At 49.0% G+C, this 27,525-nt stretch overlaps 1 protein-coding gene and 1 long non-coding RNA gene across 8 annotated transcripts in view; one reads left to right on the top strand and one right to left on the bottom strand.

Annotated features, from left to right (window-relative positions):
* Positions 1-7,113: 7,113 nt before the first annotated feature.
* Positions 7,114-27,525, bottom strand: part of PROSER2 (proline and serine rich 2) — a 47,987-nt gene continuing 27,575 nt past the window's right edge. For 2 of the 3 annotated variants that reach the window (XM_063781384.1, XM_063781385.1), the window contains exons 2-5: positions 26,135-26,353; positions 11,195-11,447; positions 7,944-8,504; positions 7,114-7,893 (exon numbers count right to left, since the gene is read on the bottom strand). In XM_063781384.1, the coding sequence (XP_063637454.1) occupies positions 7,421-7,893; positions 7,944-8,504; positions 11,195-11,447; positions 26,135-26,272 (1,425 nt within the window). In that variant the 5' untranslated portion in view covers positions 26,273-26,353 and the 3' untranslated portion in view covers positions 7,114-7,420. Of the gene's footprint in view, positions 8,505-11,194; positions 11,448-26,134; positions 26,354-27,525 lie in introns of all 3 variants that reach the window. The other variant, XM_001135699.8, reaches the window with a different exon arrangement.
* On the top strand, positions 7,973-27,022 carry LOC104008102 (uncharacterized). 5 transcript variants are annotated; one of them, XR_010146808.1, is made up of 8 exons: positions 7,973-8,060; positions 8,493-8,628; positions 15,061-15,174; positions 18,153-18,186; positions 20,541-20,662; positions 21,059-21,160; positions 21,868-21,993; positions 26,595-27,022. It is a non-coding gene; the product is annotated as an uncharacterized LOC104008102 (long non-coding RNA). The 5 variants fall into 5 exon arrangements; XR_010146806.1 differs by lacking the exon at positions 18,153-18,186; XR_010146807.1 differs by lacking the exon at positions 18,153-18,186 and having other exon boundaries at positions 8,003-8,060; positions 8,496-8,628.

Genomic DNA, 27,525 nt, shown 5'->3' with positions numbered 1-27,525 from the left:
TGCCACTGAGGAATATTGGCAGAATTGTGATAATTTGTGACAGGGCAGGAGGGGGCCAACAGTTTGTAGGGTACCTGTGTCACGATGGAGCTGCAGCTGTAAATGTGTAAGGCGAAATACCACCTGGTCCCTGCTGCCCCCTGAGCTGGGGTCGGGGTGGAGGCAGAGGCAGGCCTGGGCAACGCAGTGCTGCCCAGATACTGGGTTGGAGCCAGGCCCCTGGACTCTCCAAGGAAGCCTCCTTGCCTTTCTAGCAACAACCACGGCTTCAAAGGCCTGCCAAGGAGCTGATCGGGCAACCCCGGGAGCTTGTGTAGCCGTGTTGTGCGTGGCAGTCCTGCACGTTGGGGCGCTGGAAACTCCTACAGGCAATTCCAGGTTCTAGAACCAGCTCCTAAGTGGGGGAAGGGAGACAGAGGCCACCAAAGGACCTGCCTGGAGCTGGGTCCCCAAGGCCGAGGTCACAGGCACCAGATATCAAGGACCTTCCCCACCCACTGCCTTGGGGGCCCTTCTCAGGCCCAGACTCACCCCCCACCTCCCTTTTTCCTCTTGGAAACTGCCCTTTGCCCCCACTCCCTCTTCCTGCCAAGGCTGCCCTCAAATGGCCCAGCCTTCAGCTGCCTTTTCTTGTCACCCCTCTAAGTGGCCCCGTCCCTATTACTATGCCCCTGAAGCCTACCTAAAGATCAGGAGGAGCTATGGGGAGAAGGGGGCCAGTTTCGTTCAGGAAGTGACTCCGTGGGTGGCAAGGAAAGAAGGGAAGCAAGAGGGCAGGACACACTGGAGGGTGCAGCCCGGCCGCCAGGGCAGGGCACCCGCAGCAGCCCCCAGAGGACCCGAGGAGAGAAGTGAAGCCTCCCTGTTCCATGTGTAAGCTGCTGGGACGGCCCCACCTGTCAGGTGGCCATAGGGAGAAAGGAGCCACCATCTAGCACTGCTCAGTGTCGGCATATGGAAGGGACGCAAAGATTGGCTGAATGCATGAATGAACGAATGAGACTGTCATATCTGGCATCTCCCCACTGCCACCAACTGTTTTACATGATAGATGTTTTTAAATTCAGTTCCTGTGGCTTTTAAGATTGGACGGAAGGGCCAGGCGCGGTGGCTCACGCCTGTAATTCCAGCACTTCGGGAGGCCGAGGCAGGTGGATCACCTGAGGTCAGGAGTTCGAGACAAGCCTGGCCAACATGGCGAAACCCTGTTTCTAGTAAAAATACAAAAATTAGCCAGGCGTGGTGGAGGGCGCCTGTAATTTCAGCTACTAGGGAGGCTGAGGCAGAATTGCTTGAACCCGGGAGGCAGAGGTTGCAGTGAGGTGAGATGGCGCCACTGCGCTCCAGCCTGCATGACGGAGAGAAACTCCATCTCAGAAAAACAAAACAAAACACACACACACACAAAAACAAAGACTGGGCTGAAGAATGGAAGAGCCTCACAGAAAGCTTCACAGTCACGTGGGTGATGAATTAGGGAAGTCACGGCCATGTGAGCCCCTCAGTCCTGAGTTGGGAAGGCAGGCGCAGGAGATGGGGCACCTCAGCTGCTCCGATATCTGGGCATGGCCAGGCCTTCTTAAGCCTTCTTACTCTTTGAAAACCATCTTCCCAAGCAGAGATTATTTTCCCCAAATTCAATACACCAGACACCAAGTGAATAGCCAGGTAAAAGGGATACAGTCTGTCTGATTTCAAGGACCAGGAAGCTTGTACAGTCCGAGAACCAGTTGGAAACTGAAGGTGGCCAGGTGGCATTGCCGGCACCGTAACCTGTCAGGGACATGGGTTGTATGAGGACTTGGGCCATTGCATAAGGGCTACAGAGGGCCAGGGTGTCTTCAGGAACAAGGGCAGGTCCCTTGCTGCCATCCTCACACTCACAGGCAGTTCATGGGGTGAAAGGCAACGTGCCAGCCCCGCAGTCAAAGGAGCCTGGGCCTGAATGGGAGCTGTCCCTTAGTCATGCGCGCAGGCTGTGCAGGCCCGGCACGCAGCTCCCTTGTTCATTCAGCCCCACCCCTGAAAGGCATTTCCAGAATTTAGGTCACTACTGTTGGCAGCGTTGCTTCATACACAAACACTCTGAGGTTAAAGTTTATGAAGGGTGACCTGTTTATCAACCACTGAGTTCCAGCCGCCTCCGCTTGCAAATGTGAATTCTGATCTTGGGCTAGGGTGGGCTGGTCACAGCTCTGACTGCAGTAGGGGATATGGGGGTGGGGGTCGCATGCTGGCCTGGGGTTCCTGCTGTCTACCCAGCCTGCAGCAGAGAGGCCTGGGGCTTTGAGCATGCCTAGAGCGGGTTGTACTTCCAGATGCTCCCGAACCTCAAAAGCAAGGGTCAGTGGGGAACAGGGCGACCAGGGCTTTAAAGCAGCCTCAGGAGCGAGGAAAACCTGCCTGAAACCCAAGCAGTGAAGCAAGAGGGGACCCAGCCCGACCCCGCCTTGCTCCACATCCTCCTGTGCCCAGGGCGGAGAGGTCTGGCTGTGGACCCCGCACTCAGATCTGGGGATTGCAGTGGGATCCAGGCAATGCTGGGGCGCTGTGACCCTGCTGCACTCTGCAGGGTGATTGGGGTGCTTCTCCCCTAGGCTGGAGTTTGCCGTTTTGAGGCTGTTTAGGTCATTACTGGGAGTCACCATGCGGTGGCTTCTTAGCTGGTTGTTGCATAGGAAGCTCCTACAGTCTACATAAAAAGCAAGCCTGGAGGACACCCTTTTGGGCTCCTGGGGGTTGGCTCCCCGTCTTCCCCCAGGACAATACGCAGGAGGAAGCATGAAGTCTGCTTCGCTGAGTGATGGGCATTTCATAAGTCTTGTGGATTTGGAATGCAGAGGGCTGAGTTCTGCTATCTTGTTTGGAAGAGGCCTTTCAGAAAGCCTTTATCTGTCAAACGCCAGGGCGGACTGTTGCCATGGTGAAAAGCGTGGGGTGGGAGGGCCCCCGGGCTTTTTCTTCTGTGGCTGGCTGGATCCCCCCACAAGGCTTTCATGCCGAGAGAAAGTGGTGATTCTGGCGGTGAGGGAGAAGCCCCAGAGGCCTGGGGGAGGTAGGCCACGTGGAGCTGGGTTCCCAGCCACGCCTCCGCTTCAAATTCAATGACAGAGCACGTGATTTCCCAGGAAACGGAGGCTCGCAGCTCTGTCTTCTTTCCTCAGCTATTTGAAAGCAGGGCTTGTCCAACTAGCAGATTAGAAAAGGAGATGGAACTTGTTCCCCCTACTTAAAAGCAGGGGAGAGAAAAGCCTTGTGAAGAGAAGACACAAAACCTGTTTGGTGACTTGTCGTTTCAATGAAAACACAAACCTCTCCAGGTGAGCACTCCCAACTCCTCCCCTTCCTCCTCCCCCTCCTTCTCCCCCCAGCAGCCCTGGCGGGGACCACAGGCAAGATGAGAAGAAACAGGAAAACAAGGCGACTGCTCCCTCAGAGTTCACCATTCTTTGATGACAGAAGTTTAAGAACTCAGGGAAGCAGTTTAGGGGAAAACAAGTTTATTAATCTCGCCACGTCACAGCGATAAATACACGCAGAGAAACAGTGCCTTCCTGAGGGGAGTCACCATCGGGAAAACAGCACAGCAGTTAGGAGTTTCTTTTTTTTGGGGGGGACAGAGTCTCGCTCTGTCGCCCAGGCTGGAGTGCAGTGGCACAATCTCGGCTCACTGCAACCTCCGCCTCGCGGGTTCACGCCATTCTCCTGCCTCAGCCTCCCAAGTAGCTGGGACTACAGGCGCCTGCCACCACGCCCGGCTACTTTTTGTATTTTTAGTAGAGATGGGGTTTCACTATGTTGGCCAGGCTGATCTCGATCTCCTGACCTTGTGATCCGCCCACTTCGGCCTCCCAAATTGCTGGGATTACAGGCGTGAGCCGCGGCGCCTGGCAGGAGTTTCTCGATAAAAGTAAATTGTTGTCATATTTTATCTTTCTCTTTCATTCCTCTTTATTAACCATTAAATAACTGATTTCCTTAGATTACCTATTGTATATTAAAAAAAAACTCCACCAAATCCTCTGACAAGTCAGAATCCTCACAGCCAGAGGTGTGGAAATTTAAGGAGAATCCATTTCTTTTTTCTTTTTTCGAGACAAGGTCTCGCTCTGTTGCCCAGGTTGGAGTGCAGTGGCAAGATCTCGGCTAACTGCAACCTTGACCTCCCGGACTGAAGCGATACTGCCACCTCTGCCTCCTAGTAACTGGGACTATAGGTGCATGCCACCAGGCTGGGCTATTTTTTTTTTTTTTTGTAGAGATAGGGACTCACTATATTGCCCAGGCTGGTCTCGAACCCCTGGGCTCAATCGATTCCCCCCACCTCAGCCTCCCAAATTTCTGGCATGAGCCACCAGCCAAGAGAATGTATTTCCGATTTTGTGTTTTTTAATAAAACAGTCAATCCTAAGGTTTCCATAAGGCCTTGCTCATCACCTCTGCTCAGCTCTTTACAGCTGGTTTCAAATAGGCATCCTACAGTGGAACTCTGCACCAGGAATTTTGAGTGAGGAATCCTAGAGTCAGAAGACAGCTTGTATAGCCCAGGAGGGGCTGAAGAGCAGGCAGGCAGTGTAGGCTGCGAGCCCCATGCCTGGGGCCGCCCTCAGATGCCTGTGAGTTTGGTCAATAATTCATGAAGCCGAGGGCTCTATCATTAAACACCATGGAGAAGTTGTCCCCCAAATTCTTGATGAAAGCATCCCAGGATCTGTGTCTGTCTTTCCTGTCCCTTCTCTCCTCAGCCAGCCTTACAGGAGAATGCGGGCAGGGGAGAAGCAAAGATCAACATTTCTGCCAGTCTCACGAAGTTGGGTATGCATGCTAGGAACCAAGTATCAGAAAGGGGAGGAGAAGGAGAGGACTGCGGCTGATGCTGTGATCCTGTGTTTGGTGTTGCCATCTGCCCGTGGGACTCTGGTTTGGCCATTTGCACACACCTTTTGAAAAGGAAAGGATATGGCTGGGGCAGTGGCTTATGCCTGTAATCCCAGTACTTTGGGAGGCCAAGGCAGGGGGATCACATGAGGTCAGGAGTTCGAGACCAGCCTGGCCAACATAGTGAAACCCCATCTCTACTAAAAATACAAAAATTAGCCCGGCATGGTGGCACGTTCCTATTATCCCAGCTACTCGGGAGGCCGGAGGTTGCAGTGAGCCAAAATCATGCCACTGCATTCCAGCCTGGGCGAAGGTGATTCTCTCACTCAGTTCTTGGGAAGAGGGAGACAAGACCATCTCAAAAAAAAAAAGGGTAATTTTTTTTTTTTTTCTGATTTAAGCATTAAGATAAAGAGTTTTGTAAAAGTGGAGAATGATTTCAAGCATAACTTGGGGGAAAAAGTGGGGCATTTAACACTTCATCTTTCCTTTCCATTACGGTTTTGCTTTGAGATATGCACGGTCTTTCAAATTACCATGAACCAGATGACCTTTAAGAAATCACATCACGTAATTATGGCAAGGAAACTAATGCCTCTCCACAAACTGGGTTTGCTAACATAAGTACACTTAAAGGTTAGTTTAGCAGCAGCTATAATTTGAACTTTGTGCAAAACATATGGCTATAATTAGTAGGGTTTTAGACACAAGAAATGACCAGGGTGACAGTCAGTGTAACTATGAATAAAGAGAAGAAATTATGAACAAATAGAAGGAAAGGGTATAACCATTTAAAAGAAAGTAACTGAGAATATAGCATGCAATGCAAAAACAAGCTTAAGAAAAAACTCTTAAATTTATTTTTCAAATATGTGATTATGGCAACAAATAAACTAATATGCAGTCCAGTTCACCCTACTCACAGTGAAATCATAGGGTCAGTGAAAAAGACGCAGTCCTCATGTATAAAGAATATTTACAATGTCGGTTGTATCAAGACCTTCTATTATTGAACACTGTACGGCATCTTGCTTTGTAAAGAGTAAACACAGCCCTTATAAATCCTTTAAACCAATCCAGCATTAACAGGAGTAAAATTTACATTAACTACTTTTGAAAGCTGTAAAATTAAAGCACCTATTTAAATTAAGATCAAGAATCTATGAGGTTATTATTCATGAGAATAAGAGCTGGATGAAACTAAATATTGCATTTCTAAGGAAAAAATTATAATCATGCACTTTATATAACTTACAAGGCAAATGGGATACTATGAAAAATGCCCTTCATAGCACATTTAAGTCTGAATTTAAGTAATACTCAACGGGAAAGAAACAGGCTCTGTTACGGCGCTGGCGGAGACATAAAAACACAAGGGTGTGACTGCTCAGGGCAGCCCTTCCTGTCTATTTTTAGAGGTCTAAGACTCCGGCCTTAAATAGTTTTGATAATAACGCTTGTGGCATAACTCAGCGTGTAAGACATAGTCTGGGAGGAAACCGGTTCTTTTCCTGCTATGTAACCTCGTTCACTGGTTTTTCCCTACTCTGAGATCTTGCTTGTGGAACATGACAGTCGGTGGAACTTTAAGAATCTTTTGCTTCCTTCTGTTGACTGGCTACCTCGGAACATGCAGAACTAAAATTAGATGATAAAGGAGATTAGTTTTCTAAAAAGTTCCTTCTTTAGTGAACAGTCTTGCTTACTTGGAAGCAGGGAATATTACTTTAACTGGGAACAGAGGAACATTTTGTTGAGGAAAAAGCACTTTGGGTTCACCAAAATATCATGGAGACGTGTCCTTAAGACACTTCCATACTAGGAAGTAACAATTTCTTGTATCATCCATCAGGATGCTGAGGTGGCTCTGTCTACCCAAGAATAGGAAGCGCTGGCATCCTGTAGTGACTTAGGAGGGTGTTCAGAAGTTTCTATTTATGTAATAACGATGCATGTGGACACACAGGATACCTAGGCATGTATGTGTTGACACGTACGTATCTAAAAACATACACACACAAACACAGGCTCACGCACACGTCCCAGACCTCAGAGTCTGATGAGACTTGCTTTCTCAAAATTACCTTTCCATTTCACTCCCAAAACTCAATATCTAAAGGTTTCATTTCAGTTTTCAGTAAAAAACAAAACTGGGCAAACTAAAGTACGTCAAGAAACAAAAGCAAAGTACCATGATGCCTCACCCTTCAAAAACAAAAGTATAGTAAGACATTAAAAAATGAAACAAGCATTTTTTTTTTATTATTTTCTTAGAAAAGGCGGCGAGAATCCTGAGTGGAAGGGATCTGAACTTTCATGTCATGTACTTCGAGAATAGGGTAGATGAGACTCAAGAATGATAATCAGACCAGTCCTGCTCCTCCCAACCCCCAAAAGATGGCATTTACACATCACGGAAACCTATGGGTCTAACAGGTTATTCTCTCTCTCAGTTCTTGGGAAAAGGGAGACAAGCCCTCGGCCAGATTCCTTTAGGGAAGAGTTCTCTGTGCCGGTGGCTGGAGCCTGCGGTGCGGACTCAGCCAGGAGGCCCCAGCCAGGCACCTCTAGACTCTGATGCGCCACAGAGGGCAGGGGCTCCCGCTGTCACTTCCATTTTAGGCCAAACAGCTCCTGGGTGCAGCGACTCTTTCACCTTCTCTTCAGGGTGGGGAGAAACAGGGCGGACCGGAGCCCGCGCGGCCCTCACGAACTCTCCCTGAGCAGCCCCAGCTTCCGCAGGGCCTCCCTGCGCGCCTCCTCCGAGGAGCCGCGGCCCGCGAACTGCACGGTGATGCCCTGGGGCCGGGGCAGGGAGGCTGCGCGGCGCCAGTCCTGGGCGCCGTTGGGCTGCCGGGGCCCGGGGAAGCTCTGGCGGGCCCGCGTGCTGGGCAGGGCCGGGCCAGGGCGGAAGCAGAGGGACTTCCCGGCGGGCGCGAAGGAGCTGGGTGCGCTCTTCAGGGCCTCGTGCGCACTTGGGAAGCCGTTGGCCAGCGCCGGGCCCCGCGGAGCCTGACCCCCTGCCCGGAGACTCTCAGCGGGGCCCGGCAGGCCCTGGCCACGTGCCACCCGCTCCGGGGAGGAGCCGCCCCCTGGGGCCCCCTCACCCGCGTCCCCCGCGGCGGGGAAGGCGCCGGCGTGGCCGTGGATGGTGGCCAACACCTGCGCCCTGCGCTCCTGTACGCTGACGGCCGCCCTGGACAGGGTCCTGCGGGGCTCCCAGGCCGCGCCGTTGGTGACGATGATGTTGCTGGGGAAGCGGGGTGCCTTGGGCTGCGCCGGGTGGCTGGGCCCCGGGCCAGAGTCTCCACTGCGGGGCCCCCGGGCGGCAGGTGTCCTCCACTCCCCGGGCCGGCCCTCCCTGGACGGGGAGGTGGGCGAGAGGGCTTCGTTCCCCGCCAACCTCTCGGAGATCTTCTGCGCCATAACGAGGGGCGTGGGAACAGAGCGCAGGAGTCTGGGGTGCTCCACCGGCGGGGAGGGGGCGCGCAGCTCCCTCCTGGAGGGATCGGGGGTGCTAGGCAGGGGTGGTGGCGCAGGAAGGGTCTCGGGAGCCGGGGGGTCCGGAGGTGGAGGAGTCTCAGCATCTTGTTTCCTGTGCTCCTTCCCAGCAGGTGCAGGCCCTGGAAGACGAGGGAGGAGCCTGTGAGCCACCGGCCCACGTGAAAGTAAATGCATGAAGTTCCCTCTCACTGAACTGAAAAGAGCCTCAACCTGGACCTGACACCAACTTCGCCGGTGCTGCCTGTGAGTCAACTCCTCTCTCCCTGTTCCCGGGACTAGGGAAGGAGAAGGTGGTATGTCATGCTCATGACCTCACGCTGATAAGGGACAAATCACGATAGCCCTGCAAGTCAGACAGTCCACACCTAGGAGACATTCCGTCCATGTGGGCTGCTGAGGCTCCAGCCCCTGAGGCTGGGACAGGACGCAAGTAGTGACCAACTCATCAGGGGAGTTTACAAAGGGGAAATTGAGGCTAGAAAGTGTGTGGCACACACCGACACCAGCAGGTCTTTCTGGATGAAGGACATGTAGCTGTGTCACTTTCCTCTATGACAGAGAATTTAACAGGCCTGCCTCTGAGTCCTTACATAGCATGTATCAGTCACAGATCACCTGGCACTGCTGTACTTATGCATCTGTCTCTCAATACAACACTGGGCCGGGCGCGGTGGCTCGCACCTGTAATCCCAGCACTTTGGGAGGTCGAGGCAGGTGGATCACTTGAGGCCAGAAGTTCAAGACCAGCCTGGCCAACGTGGTGAAACCTTGTCTCTACTAAAAATACAACAATTAGCTGGGCGTGGTGGCATGTGCCTATAGTCCCAGCTACTCTGGAGGCTGAGGCAGGAGAATCACTTGAACCTGGGAGGCGGAGGTTGCAGTGAGCTGAGATGGCACCACTGCACTCCAGCCTGAGTGACACAGTGAGACTCTGTCTCAGAAAAAACAAAACAAAACAAAAAACCTGAAATTCGTATCTTTTTATGTTCCTCTGTACTCTGTGGGCACTTAAAGTTGTTATGAATATGCCAGGTGTGGTGGCTCACACCTGTCCCAGCAATCTGGGAAGCTGAGGTGGGAGGATCACTTGAGCCCAAGAGTTCGAGACCAGCCTGGGCTGCATAGTGAGACCCCCATCACTACAAAAAAAAAATTAGCCAGGCATGGTGGCACATGCTTTTAGTGCCAGCTACTTGGGAGGCTGAGGTGGGAGGATCATCTGAACCCAGGAGTTGGAGGGTGCAGTGAGCCAGGACTGTGCCATTGCACTCCAGCCTGGGTGAGAGAGCGAGTTCCTGTCTCAGAAAAATGAAAAATTGTTATGAAAATATAATGTTAGAGAACAGATGGACAGGTGTAGCTGATTTTTCAAAGAGTGTTTTCCTTGGCATGACTACGTGATCTCACATTTTAAAAGGATCGGCTGGTTCAAATTACTTTTGGAACTCTATTTCGAAGCAGAAGTACAGTAAAAATGTACAGTACATTACTTCTCCTCTTTGAAGAGATGGCTGCAAACCAAGCTCCATATTTACATGGAATCCATAACCGTAGTATGTGAAGTTCTGAGTAATACATAGCCTTGCTTAAAAGACATACATGTGTACACACTTTATTTCTAGTGGCTCAAGACAAATGACAGTATTTTATCCTTACCAGGGCAAAAGTAATGTTTCCTCATCCCTTCCAATGTTAACCCCTTGGCCACATTTGTTTCCAGTATCCTTTCCAATCGGGGAAAAAAACTGGAAGATATTTCTCTCCGCCCATTTCCCTCCAGCTCAGGGATCCCCAACAACCCTGGTACTAGTCTGGCCTGTTAGGAACTGGGGCGCACAGCAGGACGTGAGTGGTGAGCGAGTGAAGCTTCATTTGTATCTACAGCCTCTACCCATGGCTCGCATTACCGAGCTCCACCTCCTGCCACGTCAGCAGTGGTATTAGATTCTCTTTCTTTTTTTGAGACAGGGTCTCGCTCTGCCACCCAGGCTGGAGTGCAGTAGCACGATCTCAGCTCACTGCAACCTCCACCTCCTAGGTTCAAGTGATTCTTGTGCCTCAGCCTCCAGACCAGCTGGGACTACAGGTGTGCGCCAGCTAATTTTTGTATTATTAGTAGAGATGAGATTTCACCCTGTTGGCCAGGCTGGTCTTGAACTCCTGGCCTCAAGTGATCCATGGCGCCCAGCCTGTAAAATAGAATAATTACCTGGAAGCCATTTCCAATTTTCTTTCTGTGCATGTATGCATTGTGTATTTAAAAAAATGTAAACTCCGCTTATGTGCCCAGTTCATTCTTTTTTTTTTTTTTTTTTTTTTTTGAGACGGAGTCTCACTCTGTCCCCCAGGCTGGCAGTGCAGTGGCACAATCTCAGCTCACTGCAAGCTCTGCCTCCCGGGTTCATGCCATTCTCCTGCCTCAGCCTCCTGAGTAGCTGGGACTACAGGCACCCGCCACCATGCCTGGCTAATTTTTTGTATTTTTTAGTAGAGACGGGGTTTCACTGTGTTAGCCAGGATGGTCTCGATCTCCTGACCTCATGATCCTCCACCTGCCTCAGCCTCCCAAAGTGCTGGGATTACAGGCTTGAGCCACCGCGCCCGGCCCATTCCATTCTTTATTCTAGTCCCTCTGGCATTTCCCTTTGCTGGATGATGAAACTGCCAAGGATTATTTTCCCCTATAAAAATCTGGTAAGACTCAACAACTTCTACTGGCAAACACAGGGGAACACAAAAGAAGTATCTCTGGGTCTCACAGACACCAGGAAACCACATCCCAGGGATGGCCTGTCTTCCCCCTCACCTGCTGCCTGGGTCCCCTCTGGAAGGCCCTCGGCTTCCCCGGCGCCAGGTGCTGGCTGCACTAAGTCGATGACATCTTCAGGCTCGGAGGGACTGGAGGTGCTCTCCTCCAGAGATGGGGAGCAGAGGCAGCGCACTCCTCCATCGCACAGCACTGGCTCCTCAAAGTCCTCGTCTAGGGAGTCAATCGTCTCTTCAAAAAACAGGAGGACGTCCTTTTCCTCATGGGTGAGGTACTTCAGGCTCTCATCATCCTAGAGTACAGGGATTGGGAACAGAAGAGAGAAAACAAACACTGGCTTCACTAAAGAGACAAAAGCTGAAGCAAAGTTGGGACTGGTCCATAGCCCAGGGCGGAACTCACTGTATCCCGAGAGTACCCTGCCACACAGTGCCTGCGTGTGCCTCTCCATCACCCAGACGGAAGAGAACGTGTTCCGAAAGGCAGAGCAAATAACAGAGCCTCAAAGCTGTTATAACGGGCCCTCGCCTTGGGGTTCCTAGCAAGTCAATGACAAAAAGCACCCTTTCGGGAGCACACTGGAGAGCTGCAGTCAGCCTACTGCTATCCGACACACTTGTTTTTCCATAATCACGGGAAACCTCTGCTTAAAGATGGTGGATTGAACTCACATATTTATCTCCTTTCTCACCAGAAACCTTACTAAAACGAAGGGATTTTTTTTTTAAGGCACAAATCACAACGACAAAATAACAGGAAGAGAGATGGTGGAGCACGCATCATCTTTGGGGAACTTGAAGAATCCAACAGCCAAAAGCAGGGCAGCCGGAGAGCAGGACAGGTGGAAACTGACTGAGAAGGCCCAGGAAAGCCAGTGACCCACCTGCTGCGTCCCGAAGAACTGCCCAGAAGCTCAGGCCCTGGAGGTGCTGAGTGGCTCTGGAAGTGTGGGCGAGGTGACGGTGAAGAGAGCTGAACTGTTTGAAAGTCTCTTTCAGAAGCAATGAGCTCATCCCGGCACAATACTCGCCAGTTACTCTCAAAAAAGGTGACAGAGGAACCCTGAAGTGGGGCCACGGAGCAAAGCTGACGGTGGAGTGCCGTGTTAACAGTGTGGGCTGTCAGTGCAGCCAAGTGACCGCCCTCCAGACGGAGGACTGTGCACGTCATCTCCGGGGAACCCGAGGAATCCAAGAGCCAAAAAAGGCTGATCCCCAGGGTTCCCCAGCAAGATCAATCCACAGGTAAAGATTACAGTCAACGAATCCCAGTGTAGAACTGTGCAGCAGTTTCTTACTGTCCTACTCTGGAGTATGCACAGATATCTAATAACCACCGAGCATTTGAGGAAAACTGTTAATGTGAAACAGCTATCAAAATCAAAGGATAAAAAAGCAACTTACAGGAAATGAACTATGTGGAGTGATGGAAAACTTCAAAAAGGCTATCATCAGTTGTCAGATAAGAGGGGATACTGAATCCATAAACAGCATGATTTTTTTTCTTTACAGGACAAAAGAAGACTTAGAAATAAATAAAAAATACTAACAGCACAAAAAAATGAAAAACTAAATAAAAGCCTAAAAGATAAAGTTGTAAAATCAGAAAACTATGAAAAAAAAGGATAAGAAAATCAAAGGATGGATCTGGGAGGGCCACTATGTGAATAATGAGAGTTCCAGAAAGAGAAATCAGAGAAAATGAGAGGAAGAAGTTATAAAATAAAATAATTCAGGGAAATGCCCCTAAACAGGAACACGTGAGTTTCCAAACTGAAAGGGGTCCTTAGTGTACAACCTAATGAATAAAAATCAAACAGACCCATGCCAAGGTATGCAGCATTGTGACATTTCAGAATATTGAAAGCCAAGAAAAGATCTGGAAAGCTTCCCAGAGTGAAAAAGCAGGTCACATACAAAAGATCGGAAATCAGAGGCCAGGTGCGGTGGCTCATGCCTGTAATCCCAGTATTGTGGGAGGCTGAGGTGGGTGGATCACTCGAGCTCCAGAGTTCGAGCCCAGGCTGGCCAACATGGTAAAACCCTGTCTCTACTAAAGATACAAAAATTAGCCGGGCATGGTGGTGTGCACCTGTAATCCCAGCTACTTGGGAGGCCGAGGCAGGAGAATCACTTGAACCTGGGAGGCAGAGGTTGCAGTGAGCCAAGATTGCACCATTGCACTCCAGCCTGGGTGACAGAACAAGACTCTGTCTCAAAAAAAAAAAAAAAAAAAAGAAAAAAGAAAAAAATTCAGAAATCAGAATTTGATAACTGCCTAAGTTACGTAAGAGAATAATATCCTTGTTTTTAAAATGTACCTCAGTATTGAGGGGAGCATTATGTAGCAACTACATTCAAATGGTTCAGAAAAAATAAAGTGTGCGTGTGTTGTGTATATAGAGAGAGCACATGTTAAAATGTGGAAAAAATTTAAAAATTGGTGAATCTAATTAAAGTGTAGCTGGGAGTTCTCTGTACTATTCTTACAACTTCATTAAGTTTGAAATAACTTCCAAACAATTTAAACAAACAAAAGATCAGGAATCAGAAAACAGCAACAGACTTCTCAGCAGCAACACCAGAAGCCGGGAGACAATGGGGGCTCAAAACCCGGATAAATTGTGAACTAGGATCCTATACATAATCCGATTATTAATTAGAACTATGGAAGAATAAAGGTGTTTTTAAGTCATGGAAGGTCTTCAATCTGATCTCCCATGTCAGCCTGTCTGAGGAAGCCACTGCAGGGTAGTCAGGAAGGGTAGCTGTTCCTCTAAACACGGAGTAAACCCAGACAGAAGACACGGAGCCAGGTAACAGAAGCGTCCACATGAGAAAGCTGCAGGGAATCCCAGAATAACGAGGGCTCCCCAGGAAGCCACCTGTGCGCTCAGCAAGTAGTCTAGTTCACAACAAGCCCAACGGTGGCAAAGGAAACCATGCAAGCAAAACTGAAACCATGATCAACCACAGAAAAACTAATGTGAGAGAAAGCATTTATCTATCATCTGTGTACAGCAATATACACACCGACACCATAACAGAGTTGTCTCAGATTGAAATTGTGCATACTTAATACAGACACATGAAAAAAAACAAAGGACATATAGCAATATGTCAATAGTGGAGGTAAATAACAAATAGGTAGAGTTAAGAGCTGTTGCCTCCCATTGAGTAGGAAGTGGAGGTGGTACATGCGGACTGATGCTTTTATAAACCTTATAGACTATTTGACTCTATAATACTATGAGTGTGGACTCTGCTTCTGCTGTACTTTTTTTGTGTGTGTGTGGGGGGGATGGTTTCACTCCCGTTGCCAGGCTGTTGAGTGCAGTGGCGCGATCCTGACTCACTGTAACCTCTGCCCCCAGGGCTCAAGTGGTTCTCCTGCCTCAGCCTCCAGAGATGCTGGGACTACAGGTGCACGTCTGTGCCCTGCTAATGTATTTTTTTTTGTCTTATCAGAAGTGATTGAGAGCTGATCCATGTGGTGTAGTCTGATGCTTTCCACACTGTGATCTGAGAGGTATTCAAATGCCCACCTACCCAAAGCATCTAACTCCCAGGCCCATACAGAGCCTGTGGTCTACACAATTTCAGAGACTATAGTTGAAAGCATAGTACACTGTTGTTTTGGGGATGAAAACACAAGAACACATGCAAATTTCTCAAGCTAGCCTGGTCTTATTAGCTTAATCCTGAAAGAAGGATGTCTCAGGAAAAGGAGAGATACCTAGGCACGGGTTAGGTAGGCAGGCAGAACATTGCTAGGGAAGATAAGCAATGCGTACCTGTTGGATATAAACCTATGCACAATCGCCGGGTCTGAAGATGTGTGTCTGCTTGGGTGGGTGGACACAGCTTTCCGAAGTGGTTGTACTGACTGACACTTGCTTTCGGCAGGGCTGGTTGCTCTAGCGCCCTGAAGGAGAGGAATGCAGTCATATTTCACTGTGATTTTCAGTGTCATTTCCACGAAGACTAATGATGTTGAGCTTTTTTTTCTCCATAATACAGGTGAGTACTCCTCATCGGAAATGTTTGGGATAAGAAGTGTTCTGGATTTTTTCACATTTTGAAATATTTGCATATACATAATGAAATACTGATGTTTCGTATATGCCTTTTGTTGATTTTTTGGAGACCGTGTCTCACTCTGTTGCCCAGCCTACAGTGCAGTGGTACAATCACAGCTCACTGCAGCCTAGGTCTCCCCAGCTCAAGCGATCCTCCCACCTCAGCCTCCCCAGTGGCTGGAACTACAGGCAAACACTACCATACCCAGCTAATTTTTATATATTTTTTGTAGAGACAAAGTCTTGCTACATTGCCCAGGCTGATCTTGAACTCCTGGGCTCAGGCAGTCCTCTGGCCTCAGCTTCCCAAAGTGGTGTTATTGTAGGCATGAGCCACTGTGCCCATTCTATAGTAAGTCTTGATATCTGGCAGAGTCCTCCGGTTTTGTTGGAGTTCTTAAAGTCTTCCTTAAGTCTGTTTAGCTTTCTTAGTCCTTTTTTATTTCCACATAAATTTTAGTATCAGTTTGTCAATTTCCATATTCACATAAACACACGCATGCCCCTGTGGTGACTTTAAGCGGGATTTGCATGAAAGTTTCTCAAATTGCAGAGAACTGATGTCTCTGCGATCTTTTCTTGACCCATGAATATGGCTCATGGCTTCATTTATTTAGATGTGTGGTTCTCAAAGTGTGGTGTTTGGACCAGAAGCAGCATCTGTGAACTTGTCAGAAACATTCTTGGGTCCGATCCCAGACCTGCCGCATTAGAAACTCTCAGGCGCTGGGCCTGTCAGTCTGTGTTGGACGCAGCCTCCAGGGAGTCTGATGCGCTGACAGTTTAGATGCACAGATCTGGCTCTTTAATTTCTCTCAATGATTTCTCATAGTTTCCAGTGTAGACATCTTGCACGTTTTCTGCCCTATGTCTTCCTAGGTATTTGCTATGGCTCCGCCTACCCTTCACAGTTAACTTTCCACCATTCTCTCCTTTATATTCCTCGGGAGGCATGGCCAACTCTTTGGTAAAGGGCCAGGTAGTAAATATTCTGGGCTATGCAGGCTTTAGGGTAGCAGCTTCTCAACTCTACCAAGGTAAGGAATGAGCCTCACTTTTGTTACACTGAATTGTATTTACAAAAGCACGGAGTGGGGGCAGCTACGGGCCACAGGCTATGGTTTGTCGCTTCTTGCTCCCTGCTCAAGTCCATCACTGGCTCTTCCTATGTCGGCTTCTAAGGCAGCAACACCCATCCGTGCACGGCTGCATCTCACCTACTTTCACGGCCGGATTTCAAACCTCAGCCCACCCCCACAGCATCCCCTGAATCACAGCCACACACATGCACCTGCTAAGCACACAATCCAGTACCACAGTATAAATCATGCTCCTGCTGTCTAGAGCTTACCACCCAACGAGGGCTTCAGATAAGATCAGCAACTGCCCTAGAGTGTGGAACTCCTATGACAAGGTGAGCCTGGGGTGTGATGGAAACACAGCGTGCATGGTTACCAAGCCACGCTTCCAGGGAAAGGGGTCTGTGTAGGAAAAACTTCAGAGAGGAAATGACATGTCAGTCAATAACCTGAAAGAACTGGATGAGAGTTAAGCAACAAGGAACAAGGCACAGTCATCCACACAGCATTTTGGAAAGATCATGTTGGTTATAGTACAGAAAATACTGAATATGGGAAATAATTTGTTATTATTTTTTAGGAGTCTTGCTCTGTTGCCCAGGCTGGAGTGCAGTGGCACAATCTCAGCTCACTGCAGCCTCCACCTCCCAGGTTCAAGCAATTCTGCCTCAGCCTCCAGGGTAGCTGGGACTACAGGTGCACGCCACCATGCCCGGCTAATTTTTGTATTTTTAGTAGAGATGGGATTTCGCCATGTTGGCCAGCCTGGTCTCGAACTCCTGACCTCAAGTGATTCACCCACCTTGGCCTCCCAAAGTGCTGGGATTACAAGCATGAGCCACCATGCCCGGCCTTGACCCAGCTGCATACTTGCTTTTGGTTTTGTTCTGTTGTTTCCCATCACACACTAACAAGCATCAACTGACCCTTGCTTGGATCCCCACACAGGCCTCATACATTTCATCCCAGAGTTCCTCCGCTCACGGTCTCACCTCAGGGTTCTTTCTTCCTCTTCTTACTTATTATTTGTATAAAATGAGACAAAAATCCATTTTCTTTTTTTTTTGAGACGGAGTCTCGCTCTGTCACCCAGGCTGGAGTGCAGTGGCACGATCTTGGCTCACTGCAATCTCCGCCTCCTGGGTTCAAGCAATTTTCTGCCTCAGGATCCAGAGTAGCTGGGATTACAGGCACCCGCCACCACGCCTGGCTGATTTTTGTATTTTTAGCAGAGACGGGGTTTCACCATGCTGGCCAGCCTGGTCTCAAACTCCTGACCTCGTGATCCACCCACCTTGGCCTCCCAAAGTGCTGGGGTTACAGTTGTGAGCCACTGTGCCCAGCCCAAAAATCCATTTTCACTGAGCCAGTTGGTGAGCAGCTTCCCAGGTCCTGGAAGCCTGAGATTCTCACATCCTCAACCTACCCGAGCCCCTCTAGGGTGTGGGACTGGAGTGAGTGCTGGGCGCCTGGTGTGTATCCCAAGCATCTTCTCTGTAGTCAGTCTGGCCTTGTGCCCTGAGTCCCAAGGCAGGGCCAGCCATGCTGTGGGCTGTCTGCTGCCTAACCCTGGGGGACGAAGCCACCCTCCACAGTGAACCCACATCTGCCTTCCCTGGGAGGGGAGGAGAGGAGAGGCAGAAGCAGAGAGCGCCGGTGGGGAAGGGATCAGGGCCTCAGGGTCAGAAAAGAGGCTTGTGGCCCTCGGCAGGGAGAATCTGTCTACCCCTCCCTCGGGAGATGCCCAAAAGAAAGAGATGGCCTGGGGGAGCAGGTCATGGCGGTGAGGGCAGGGGCAGGGATGGGCAGTGACTGCAAATGGGCCATGATTTCTTTTCAGGAGAGGAAAACATTCTAAAATGGACTGTGGGGATGTAAGTACACTAAATGCCATTGAATGTATACTTTACACGGGTGAACTGTATGCTATGTGACTTGTATCCCGATAAAGCTGTTATAGTAAAAAATCCAAAAGCACGAGGCATCGCCTGGTGGTCTGTGGAGGCGGGAGAGAGCTGGAGCCCGCAGTGGAGGCTCCTGCAGGGCTGGGTGCTGTTGGAAGAGGTGTTTGCTAATGATTCAGGTCCCTAGGAACTATGCAGATAGGAAATGAGAAGCAAAAATAGCCACTTTCTTGGGCAAGGGTGAGTTGGAGAAAGTGTTAAGTTTGTCCCTATTAGTTAGAAAGGTAGAAGGCGGCGGACAGCAGAAAAGAAAATTCCCTTCTCACAAATTTTTTTTTTTTTTTTGAGACACAGTCTCACTGTGTCTCCCAGCTTGGAGTGCAGTGGTGTGATCTTGGCTCACTGCAACCTCCGCCTCCTGGTTCATGTAATTCCCCCACCTCAGCCTCCCGAATCGCTGGGATTACAGGCTGCACCACCACACTCGGCCTTTTTTGTTTTTTGGTATTTTTAGCAGAGATATGGGGTTTCACCGTTTTGGCCAAGCTGGTCTCAAGCTCCTGACCTCAAATGATCTACCCGCCTCAGCCTCCCAAAGTGCTGGGATTACAGGCATGAGCCACCATGCTTGGCCCAAATGATGTTTTTTAATGTACCAGTTTGGATTGTGGAGTAAATGGCAGTTCTTTAAGGATACACATCTTCAGATGTTAAAAGAACAGGCTAGAAAACCATCCCTCCCTTTTTTTTTTTTTTTTTTTTTTTGAGACAGAGTCTCGCTTTGTTGCCAGGCTGGAGTGCAGTCATACAATCTCGGCTCACTGCAACCTCCACCTCCTGGGTTCAAGCGATTCTCCTGCCTCAGCTTCCTGAGTAGCTGGGACTATAGGCACCTGCCAACACGCCCAGCTAACTTGTTTATTTTTAGTAGAGATGGGGTTTCACCATATTGGCCAGGCTGGTCTCGAACTCCTGACCTTGTGATCTACCCGCCTCGGCCTCCCAAAGTGCTGGGATTATAGGCGTGAGCTACTGTGCCGGGCCCATCCCTCACATATTCTATCCTACCATGCTGACTTCAAGAAATGACAAGTCTCTGAAGGAAATATTGCTTTGCTTCAAGAATGTGAGCAATGTATTTTTACCCTAATATATGATATGATTTTGAAGAGAGAATTTCTAGGGCATTCAAACCAGAAAACTCAAAATGCTGAACATACAAAGGTAATTATAATGCACCAGAACAAGCCCCCACGTAGAGAACAAAGTCCCAGTCTAGCCGATCTCTGTTGACTCCTGCACAGAGATGGCAGAAAAAAGGTCTATCCAAGCCCCATTCAAGCTCTGAGGGCAGCAGCCCAATAAAAAGCTAGATGACAACTTTTTAAAAAACTGCAACAGGTCGAGAAGTCCTAGCTATTCCTATACCAGCACAGATTAGAATCAAATCTTTGGTTGGTTGAACAAAAATGCTGAGAAGGCTTAAAATACGTGTACTGAAGTAACCCCTACCTAAAAAACAGCTGAATTGGCCAGGCGTGGTGGCTCACGCCTGTAATCCTAGCACTCTGAGAGGCCGAATCACTAGAGGCCAGGAGTTTGAGACCAGCCTGGCCAACATGGTGAAACCCCGTTTCTACTAAAAATACAAAAAAAAATTAGCCAGGCGTGGTGGCACCCACCTGTAATCCCAGCTACTTGGGAGGCTAAAGTAGGAGAATTGCTGGAACCCAGGAGGCAGAGGTTGCACTGAGCTGAGATTGTGCCATTGCATTCCAGCTCTGGGCAACAGAGCAAGACTTCATCTTGGGGGAAAAAAAAAAAAGAAATTTAGTTTAACTGCAGACTAAGACAATTGTGGCAACTCCCTGTGAGGGATTAAAAAAATGTGAAGCAGCAGAACTCATCTCTAGTCTAGACCAAAAAGAAAAAAAAAAAATCATAAAAAAGCTGCTGATGGCTAAGAAAATGTCTGGAGATGAGCCAGGTGTCTCTGAACCCCCGTGTCCTCAGTTGGCAGCCTGGGCTAGCTGGTACCGAGGTATTAGGCAGAGTGTGATGTGGTGTCTTCTTACAAACACCACAGTTAGCTCTCTGACATTCGAGCAATGCTTTATTGATTTAATAATCCAACCTGATGAGAGACCCCCTCGGAGCTGAAACAGAATAGGGGCAGAGAGAAGAAAATGCAGGCAGCCCCTTCCTGCTCAGCTTGAGTGCCGCGCCCACTTCGGCAACCTCGGAAGAGAGACTGTAAGTGCAGGTGGAGCGTCCCACAGTTTCGGGACAAAGGTTTAATTATGGTTTCTTTTTTTTTTGTTTAGATGGAGTCTCCATCTGTTGCCCAGGCTGGAGTGCAGTGGTGCGATCTCGGCTCACTGCAACCTCCGCCACCTGGGTTCAAGTGATTTTCCTGCCTCAGCCTCCGGAGCAGCTGGGATTACAGGCACGCGTCACCACACCTGGCTAATTTTTGTATTTTTCGTAGAGACAGAGTTTCACCATGTTGGCCAGGCTGGTCTCCAAATCCTGACCTCAGATGATCCACCCACCTGGGACTCCCAAAGTGCTGGGATGACAGACAGGCGTGAGCCACTGCACCCGGCCAATAATGGTTATTTCTAGCTAGATACTACTGTCACGTTTCAAGATGGCTCACTTAAACCTGTACTTCTGGCAGGAAAGAGACCCAAACCCATGAAGAATGAGATACGTGTACAGTTTTGATTATAAAACCAAAGAATAATGGCTTCACAAGATGACGGCTGGGCTCCTGGGCTGCCTTCAGTGTCTTTAAACAGGTAATACAGATCTTGCTTTCTTCTCTCTCTCTCTCTCACAGAGAGATCTTGACTGAGACAGACACACCCCAAGTGTGCAGCATTTGAGGCGCTCCGAGACCCTCATGAGCTTGGGTCCTCCATGGCTGCCTCGCCACTATATGGTGAGTTCCTAAAAGGGGGCAAACTGAGTCTTGTCCCATCACCTCTCAGTTCTTATATGCAGTAGGCATTTATGAAATGTTGACTGAATTGGCCTTTTAGAAAAGCTGCTGAGTTATGTTTTAAAGCAGCTGTTTGACCAGGACCATTTGGATTCCAGCTGGGTGAGAAGGCAGCATGAAAGGGCGGGGTTATGGCTGATGGGGTGGCTCCTCCCTCGAGGCTTCTCCGGTTCAGTGTCCCCTCCTGAAGTCACAGAGCAAATAGCACATCGGATTTCTAGCACACTCCTCAGACTTTGCTCTGGCCTGGCCACGTGGGAAGTCCCCCAGTGCTTGCCATGCCTTCTTAGTCCATGAGCCATGTGTGGGGCCAAAGGTGTCAAGTGCTCTGGAGGAACAGGGTGGCTCAGGAGCTGCCGGCTGCCTGGTCACAGACCGCTGTGTGACTTCAGGGCCACAGCACTTACGGGCGTAGGGAGAGGGGGATTCGAGACAGTTCATCAAATATTAAATCCTAAAAACTCATTCATAAATTTGGATCACTGTTTTTGCCCAAGCCAGAGGTAAAAACAAATAACAGGTAGACTTGGGATGTCCCCAGCCACCCTCACAAAAGCAGCCATGCTGTTCCAGCTCCGCTCCTTGAGAACCATGCGAGTGGAGAGCTCTCCGCCCTTTCCGAGCAGCCAAATCCTATTTTCTTCTAGAGGAAGCTTCGGGATGTGTGAAGGCAGACCCGACTTCAGGACCTCATTCAGAGCGAGAGCCTGGGAACACTGGTGTGAGGCAGCACCGTGCCCTTGCCGTGCACCCAGGGGGTTTTGTGAGACGAGGTGAGCCCTGGAGACACAGGCCTTAGAGGGTGACGTTGGTAACCAAACACCCAGAGCCGCCTGCAGCAGCCATGGAGAGGAGAGCTGTCACATATGGACGTCTCAAGCCCTTCTCGGGCCTTTTATTTTGTGCCTGCATCACCTCTCGAGGTAGTAAGCTCCACAAGGACACTCCCGACGTTGTCAGGAAGCACCGCCTTGCACACACATCAAAGCTGCCCTCTTATGTTTCAAATGAAAAGACATAATTCAAGGGATGCCTTTGTAGCCACATATTCTAGGATTTGGACAACTCATTCTAGTTCTACCTATACCTTTCATTAAAAAATGTTCACAGGCAGGATTCTTTACCAAAAAAATGCACACACACAACTAGCCTCTTGAGAAATAAAAACTTCATGTTCACTGCCCTCTTAGAACAGCCTCAGTCATAATTGTGGCCATACAGATAGCGTCAACAATCCTACTTAAGTGGCTATTTTAACTTTAAAAAATATTTGAGATCATCTTCTAGAATTTATGTATTTGTTTTGTGTGGAAATAGGGGTCTTGCTATGTTGCCCAGGCTGGCCTTTAACTCCTAGGCTGAAGTGATCCTCCTGCCTCAGGCCTCCCAAGTAGCTTGGACTACAGTTGTGCGTCACCAAACCTGGACACTTTTTAAATTTTTAACTTGCACTGGCTCAGGAGAAAAGTTTCTAATGAGCAAAGATCTGTTATATACCAGGTGACACTCCAACTAGCACTTAAAACTTTAGGGTACTCTCAATTAAAATCAGGTGTTCATCTTTTATCTTCTTCTTTTTTCGTTTTTTTTTTTTGAGACGGGGTCTTGCTCTGTCACCCAGGATGGAGTGCAGTGGCGCGATCTCGGCTCACTGCAAGCTCTGCCTCCCGGGTTCACACCATTCTCCTGGCTCAGCCTCCCCAGTAGCTGGGACTACAGGCGCCCGCCAACACGCCCAGCTAATTTTTTGTATTTTTAGTAGAGACGGGGTTTCACCGTCTTAGCCAGGATGGTCTCGATCTCCTGACCTCGTGATCCGCCTGCCTTGGCCTCCCAAAGTGCTGGGATTACAGGCGTGAGCCACCGCACCTGGCCTTATCTTAAGAATAACGTTTGCTTAAAAAAAAAAAAAAAAAAAAAAACCTCTATAAATGGGAACGAGGTTTTCTTTCTTAAGAAACCCACAGCCTAACTAGGTTATGTTTTACTTAAAGAGCCTTCTAAGAGGTGCATTTACATATCGTACAACCTAGAGGCCTAAAAACGCTGTTGACTAATCTTTCATGACCTTGGGAATTAAAGGACACCGCTTAATTGAAGAGACTGCTACGGTTGATTTTTGTTTTAAAGAGAAAAGTCACATAAAAAAAAAAGACCTGATGAGTTAGAATAAAACTTATAGCTACACTCAGAATTTACACTTCCAAAAAAGTGGAGTATGACGTTTAAAGACGCTGTAATGCTGTGATAGGGACTGGCTGCTAAGTGCGGCTCTGTGAAAATCAAGTGTCATGTGACTGTTTAAAAAACTTTAGTAGGAAAAATACAAAAATTAGTCGGGGATGGTGACACATGCCTGTAATCCCAGCTACTCGGGAGGCTGAGGCAGGGGAATCGCTTGAAACCAGGAGGCAGAGGTTGCAAAAAAAAAAAAAAACTTTCAGCAGGCTGGGCATGGTGGCTCATGCCTATAATCCCAGCACTTGGGAAGGCTAAGGCAGGAGGATTGCTTGAGGCCAGGAATTCTAAACCAGCCTGTTCAACATAGCAAGACCTCATCTCTACAAAAAAATTTAACAAATTAGCCAGGTGTGGTGCTGCTGCGACCGTTATCCCAGCTACTTGGGAGGTTGAGGCAGGAGGCTCACTTGAGCCTAGGAGGTCACGGCTGCAGTAAGCTATGATTGTGCCACTGCCCTCCAGCCTGGGTGACAGAGCAAGACCTTGTCTTAAACAAAAACAACAAAAAACCACTTTAGTTGTCATTTAAAGTTAAATGCCATATTTTCTCATTTTGCTAGTTCTAAAGGAAAGTACACAACTGTGAAATAATAAGATGACAAGTAAACTTAGCTCAATAACTGTCCCTGGAGGAAAATGCCTGAAAACAGTTAACAGGCCTGAGGGGAAGGCAAGGAAACGCGACCAGAACATTCCTCCAACATCAGGAGGAGAACAGGTCTAAGGCTGGATATGCAGCAGAATTCTGTGATCCCAAACAGATACCATGTAGACGTAACTTAATTATGGGCATCCTATGAGTGGGCTTTACAATGCTGTTTCCATTATTCTACCCTATGATATACAGGGACAGGCACGGCAGGGAACAGACAGAAACATCACATATACCACGGGAGTGCTACTGGATGATTTACCGGATAGGAAAGAACTGGGTTGAACAGGAATCCTTTAATTTAAAATCAAACTCACGCCCATAAAACTGGTAGAATTAAGAAATGTGTGCAATAGGAGGAAGGAATGTTCCCTTTTACCACCTCACCTTTAGCGATCAAAGAAAAAATAATTTAAACGTCTACGGAGAAGAGAAGGAGATGGAAGGAGGAGCATGAATCCAAACAAGATGGTGGCGGCAGGATGAAGGGGAATGGCGCCCCACCTGGACACTAACAGGACACCAGGGAAGGAGAAGCTGGCACCAGCGCTGCTTGGGTGCTGGGCATTTCTTTTGAGACGGAGTCTCGTTCTGTCACCCAGCCTGGAGTGCAGTGGTGCGATCTCAGCTCACTACAACCTCCGCCTCCTGGTTCAAGTGATTGTCCTGCCTCAGCCTCCCAAGTAGCTGGGATTACAGGTGCCCGCCACCACGCCCGGCTAATTTTTGTATTTTTAGTAGAGACAGGGTTTCGCCATGTTGGCCAGGCTGTTCTCAAACTCCTGACCTCAGGTTATCCACCTGCCTTGGCCTCCCAAAGTGCTGGGATTACAGGCGTGAGCCACTGTGCCCGGCCAATTAAATAATATTTATCGCATATTACCATAATGGTTTTAAAAAAGAAAATAGGCAAGTGGGGGTCTAGAAAATTCTGTCATTACTAATAACTACCCCATACCATGTATATCTAGCTTCAGCGTAACTGAGGCTAATTTTATGGCTCAGTGTATCTGAGGGAAACTGGCGTTCCCACTGGAAGGAGAGGACCTGAGAGGTGCCCCCAGTGGTTCCTAGTGAGGCCCAGGGAACCATTTCTCTCCTGTGCTCCTCCCTCTAGGAGTGAGTGTCATGGTCTCCCCTCTCCTGAAAGATGAATGTCCTCACCGGGGAAGGTACGAGATCCTCTTAACTTCACAAACTCTTTTTGTAAAGTTCCCAAAGCTATGCAAGGGTCTGGATTCTGAGAAGGATACAAAAGCATCTTTACTTGCACAGGAGTGAAACATCAGCTTGAGTGGCCGGGCGCGGTGGCTCAAACCTATAATCCCAGCACTTTGGGAGGCCTGGCGAGGTGGCTCACGCCTATAATCCCAGCACTTTGGGAGGCCTGGCGAGGTGGCTCACGCCTATAATCCCAGCACTTTGGGAGGCCGGGCGCGGTGGCTCCCGCCTATAATCCCAGCACTTTGGGAAGCTGAGGTGGGCGGAGTTCGAGATCAGCCTGGCCAACATGGTGAAACCCTGTTTCTACTAAAAATACAAAAAAAAATTAGCCGGGTGTGGTGGCATGGGCCTGTAATCCCAGTACTTGGGAGACTGAGGCAGGAGAACTGCTTGAAGTTGGGAGGCGGAGGTTGCAGTGAGCCAAGATCGCGCCACTGGAGGACAGAGTGAGACTCTGTCTCAAAAAAAAAAGAGTCAACTGTGTTTATCGTGTGAGCTCTTCAGCAGCGCTCCTGCCTGGGTTGGTTTCTGCCCCGGGCCTGGTCCTGTCTAGGTCTAAGCAGCCATGAGTTACTGGCCACAGCGAGGGATTTGCTCCATAGCTATGGGTAATGCTCTGTATTTGTGCAAAATTTAAGATGATTAAAAATAAAGAACCACTTCACAAAGAAGTATTCCAGAACATCAAGCTAGTTGACCCAAAAAGATCTGCTAAAATATTCCTTCAAGGGAGAGGGACTGAGGCAAAATCCACTGACCCAGGCACAGGAAAGCATGAAAGAAAAACTGTCACTCACCAAAGTGAAGCTTCTGGAGCGACAGCTGCTGCTTCGACTCTCCAGGCTGCCGCCTCTGCTGAAGGCTCGGAGCCTGCAGCTGGGGGACGTGTCCGAGTTCATGTCAGATGCGTCTGATTTCCGGTGGGTTACAGGCATCTCCACAGAGTCCTCAGGGCCGGCTCGATCACAGGAAGCAGGGCAGGAGCCAGCAGCCCATTCTGCGGCAACAGCTCACTCCTAGAGACACCAAACACGAATGACAATGGTCAGTAAGCCGAGACTGTAAAACGCCTCAATCCCTCAAAAACATGGCTTAGATTCATCTCCACTCTCAGACTCGACCATTAGGGTAAAGACGATTGGGAAACGCTAAGTCAACCGGTTTGAGGATGCTGACTGCCATGTCTCCTTTATATTGTTAACCATTCTGAACACATAAGAATAATTTTTAAAAGTTTGTTGTTGTTTTTTTTTTCAGAGATAGAGTCTTGCTATGTTGTCCAGGCTGGCACTGAACTCTTGGGCTCCAACGATCCTCCTGCCCCGGCCTCCTGAGTAGCTGGGATTATAGGCACAAGTCACCATGCCCAGCCGGAATAATCTGAAGGAAAGATGGGTATATTCAAGATGACTTTGCTGCTGGAAATATGACAGAATAATGTGGTATCTTCCTCTGCACTTCCAAGCTCTTTCACACTCAGGCTCCTCCTGGCTTTTCTGCCTCAGACACCATAAACTGTGGTTGCTTCTCCAGCTCTGTTACAGTTCAGACTTGAGGGGAGGTGACAAGAGCTAACATGTTACCATGGGGAGCCTGGCTGACATCTCCGAAACTGAAGACTCTATGGAAGCCTCATGCTATTGCAATGTGTACATCAAAAGTAAAGTACCCCAGGTTAAAACTATGAGGAAGTTGCCATCTTTACTTCCAGGAGCAAAGACACTGAAACTGTCCCCTGTAAGCCCCTTAATTTCATACAGTCCTCTGACTGCCCCCCCCCCCAACCCTGGCTACTTTTTTTTGAAATAAGGTCTCACTCTGTCATCCAGGCTGGAGTGCAGTGGCAAAATCACAATACCCTGCAGCCTTGACCTCATGGGCTCAAGCAGTCCTCCCACTTCAGCCTCCTGGGTAGCTGGGACTACAGGCTTGCACTACCACACCCAGCTTATTTTTTGTAGAGACAGAGTTTCGTCATGTTGCCCAGGCTGGTCTCAGGAGTCACTCCTGAGCTCAAGTGATCCGCCTGCCTTGGCCTCCCAAAGTGCTGGGATTACAGGCGTGAGCCACTATGTCTGGTCCTCTGACCCTTTTAGCAGGAAATCCAGCCCAGCCCCTGAACGGCATGTTAGACAGTTCAACAAAGCCTTCTAGAAGACCAAAGAAGACTCATAGGAATAAGCCTCTT

The sequence above is a fragment of the Pan troglodytes genome, chromosome 8, assembly GCF_028858775.2.
Source record: "Pan troglodytes isolate AG18354 chromosome 8, NHGRI_mPanTro3-v2.0_pri, whole genome shotgun sequence".
Taxonomy (NCBI): Eukaryota; Metazoa; Chordata; class Mammalia; order Primates; family Hominidae; genus Pan; species Pan troglodytes.
The sequence above is the reverse complement of the archived record's forward strand: the minus strand, read 5'-3'. Positions and strand labels throughout refer to the sequence as shown.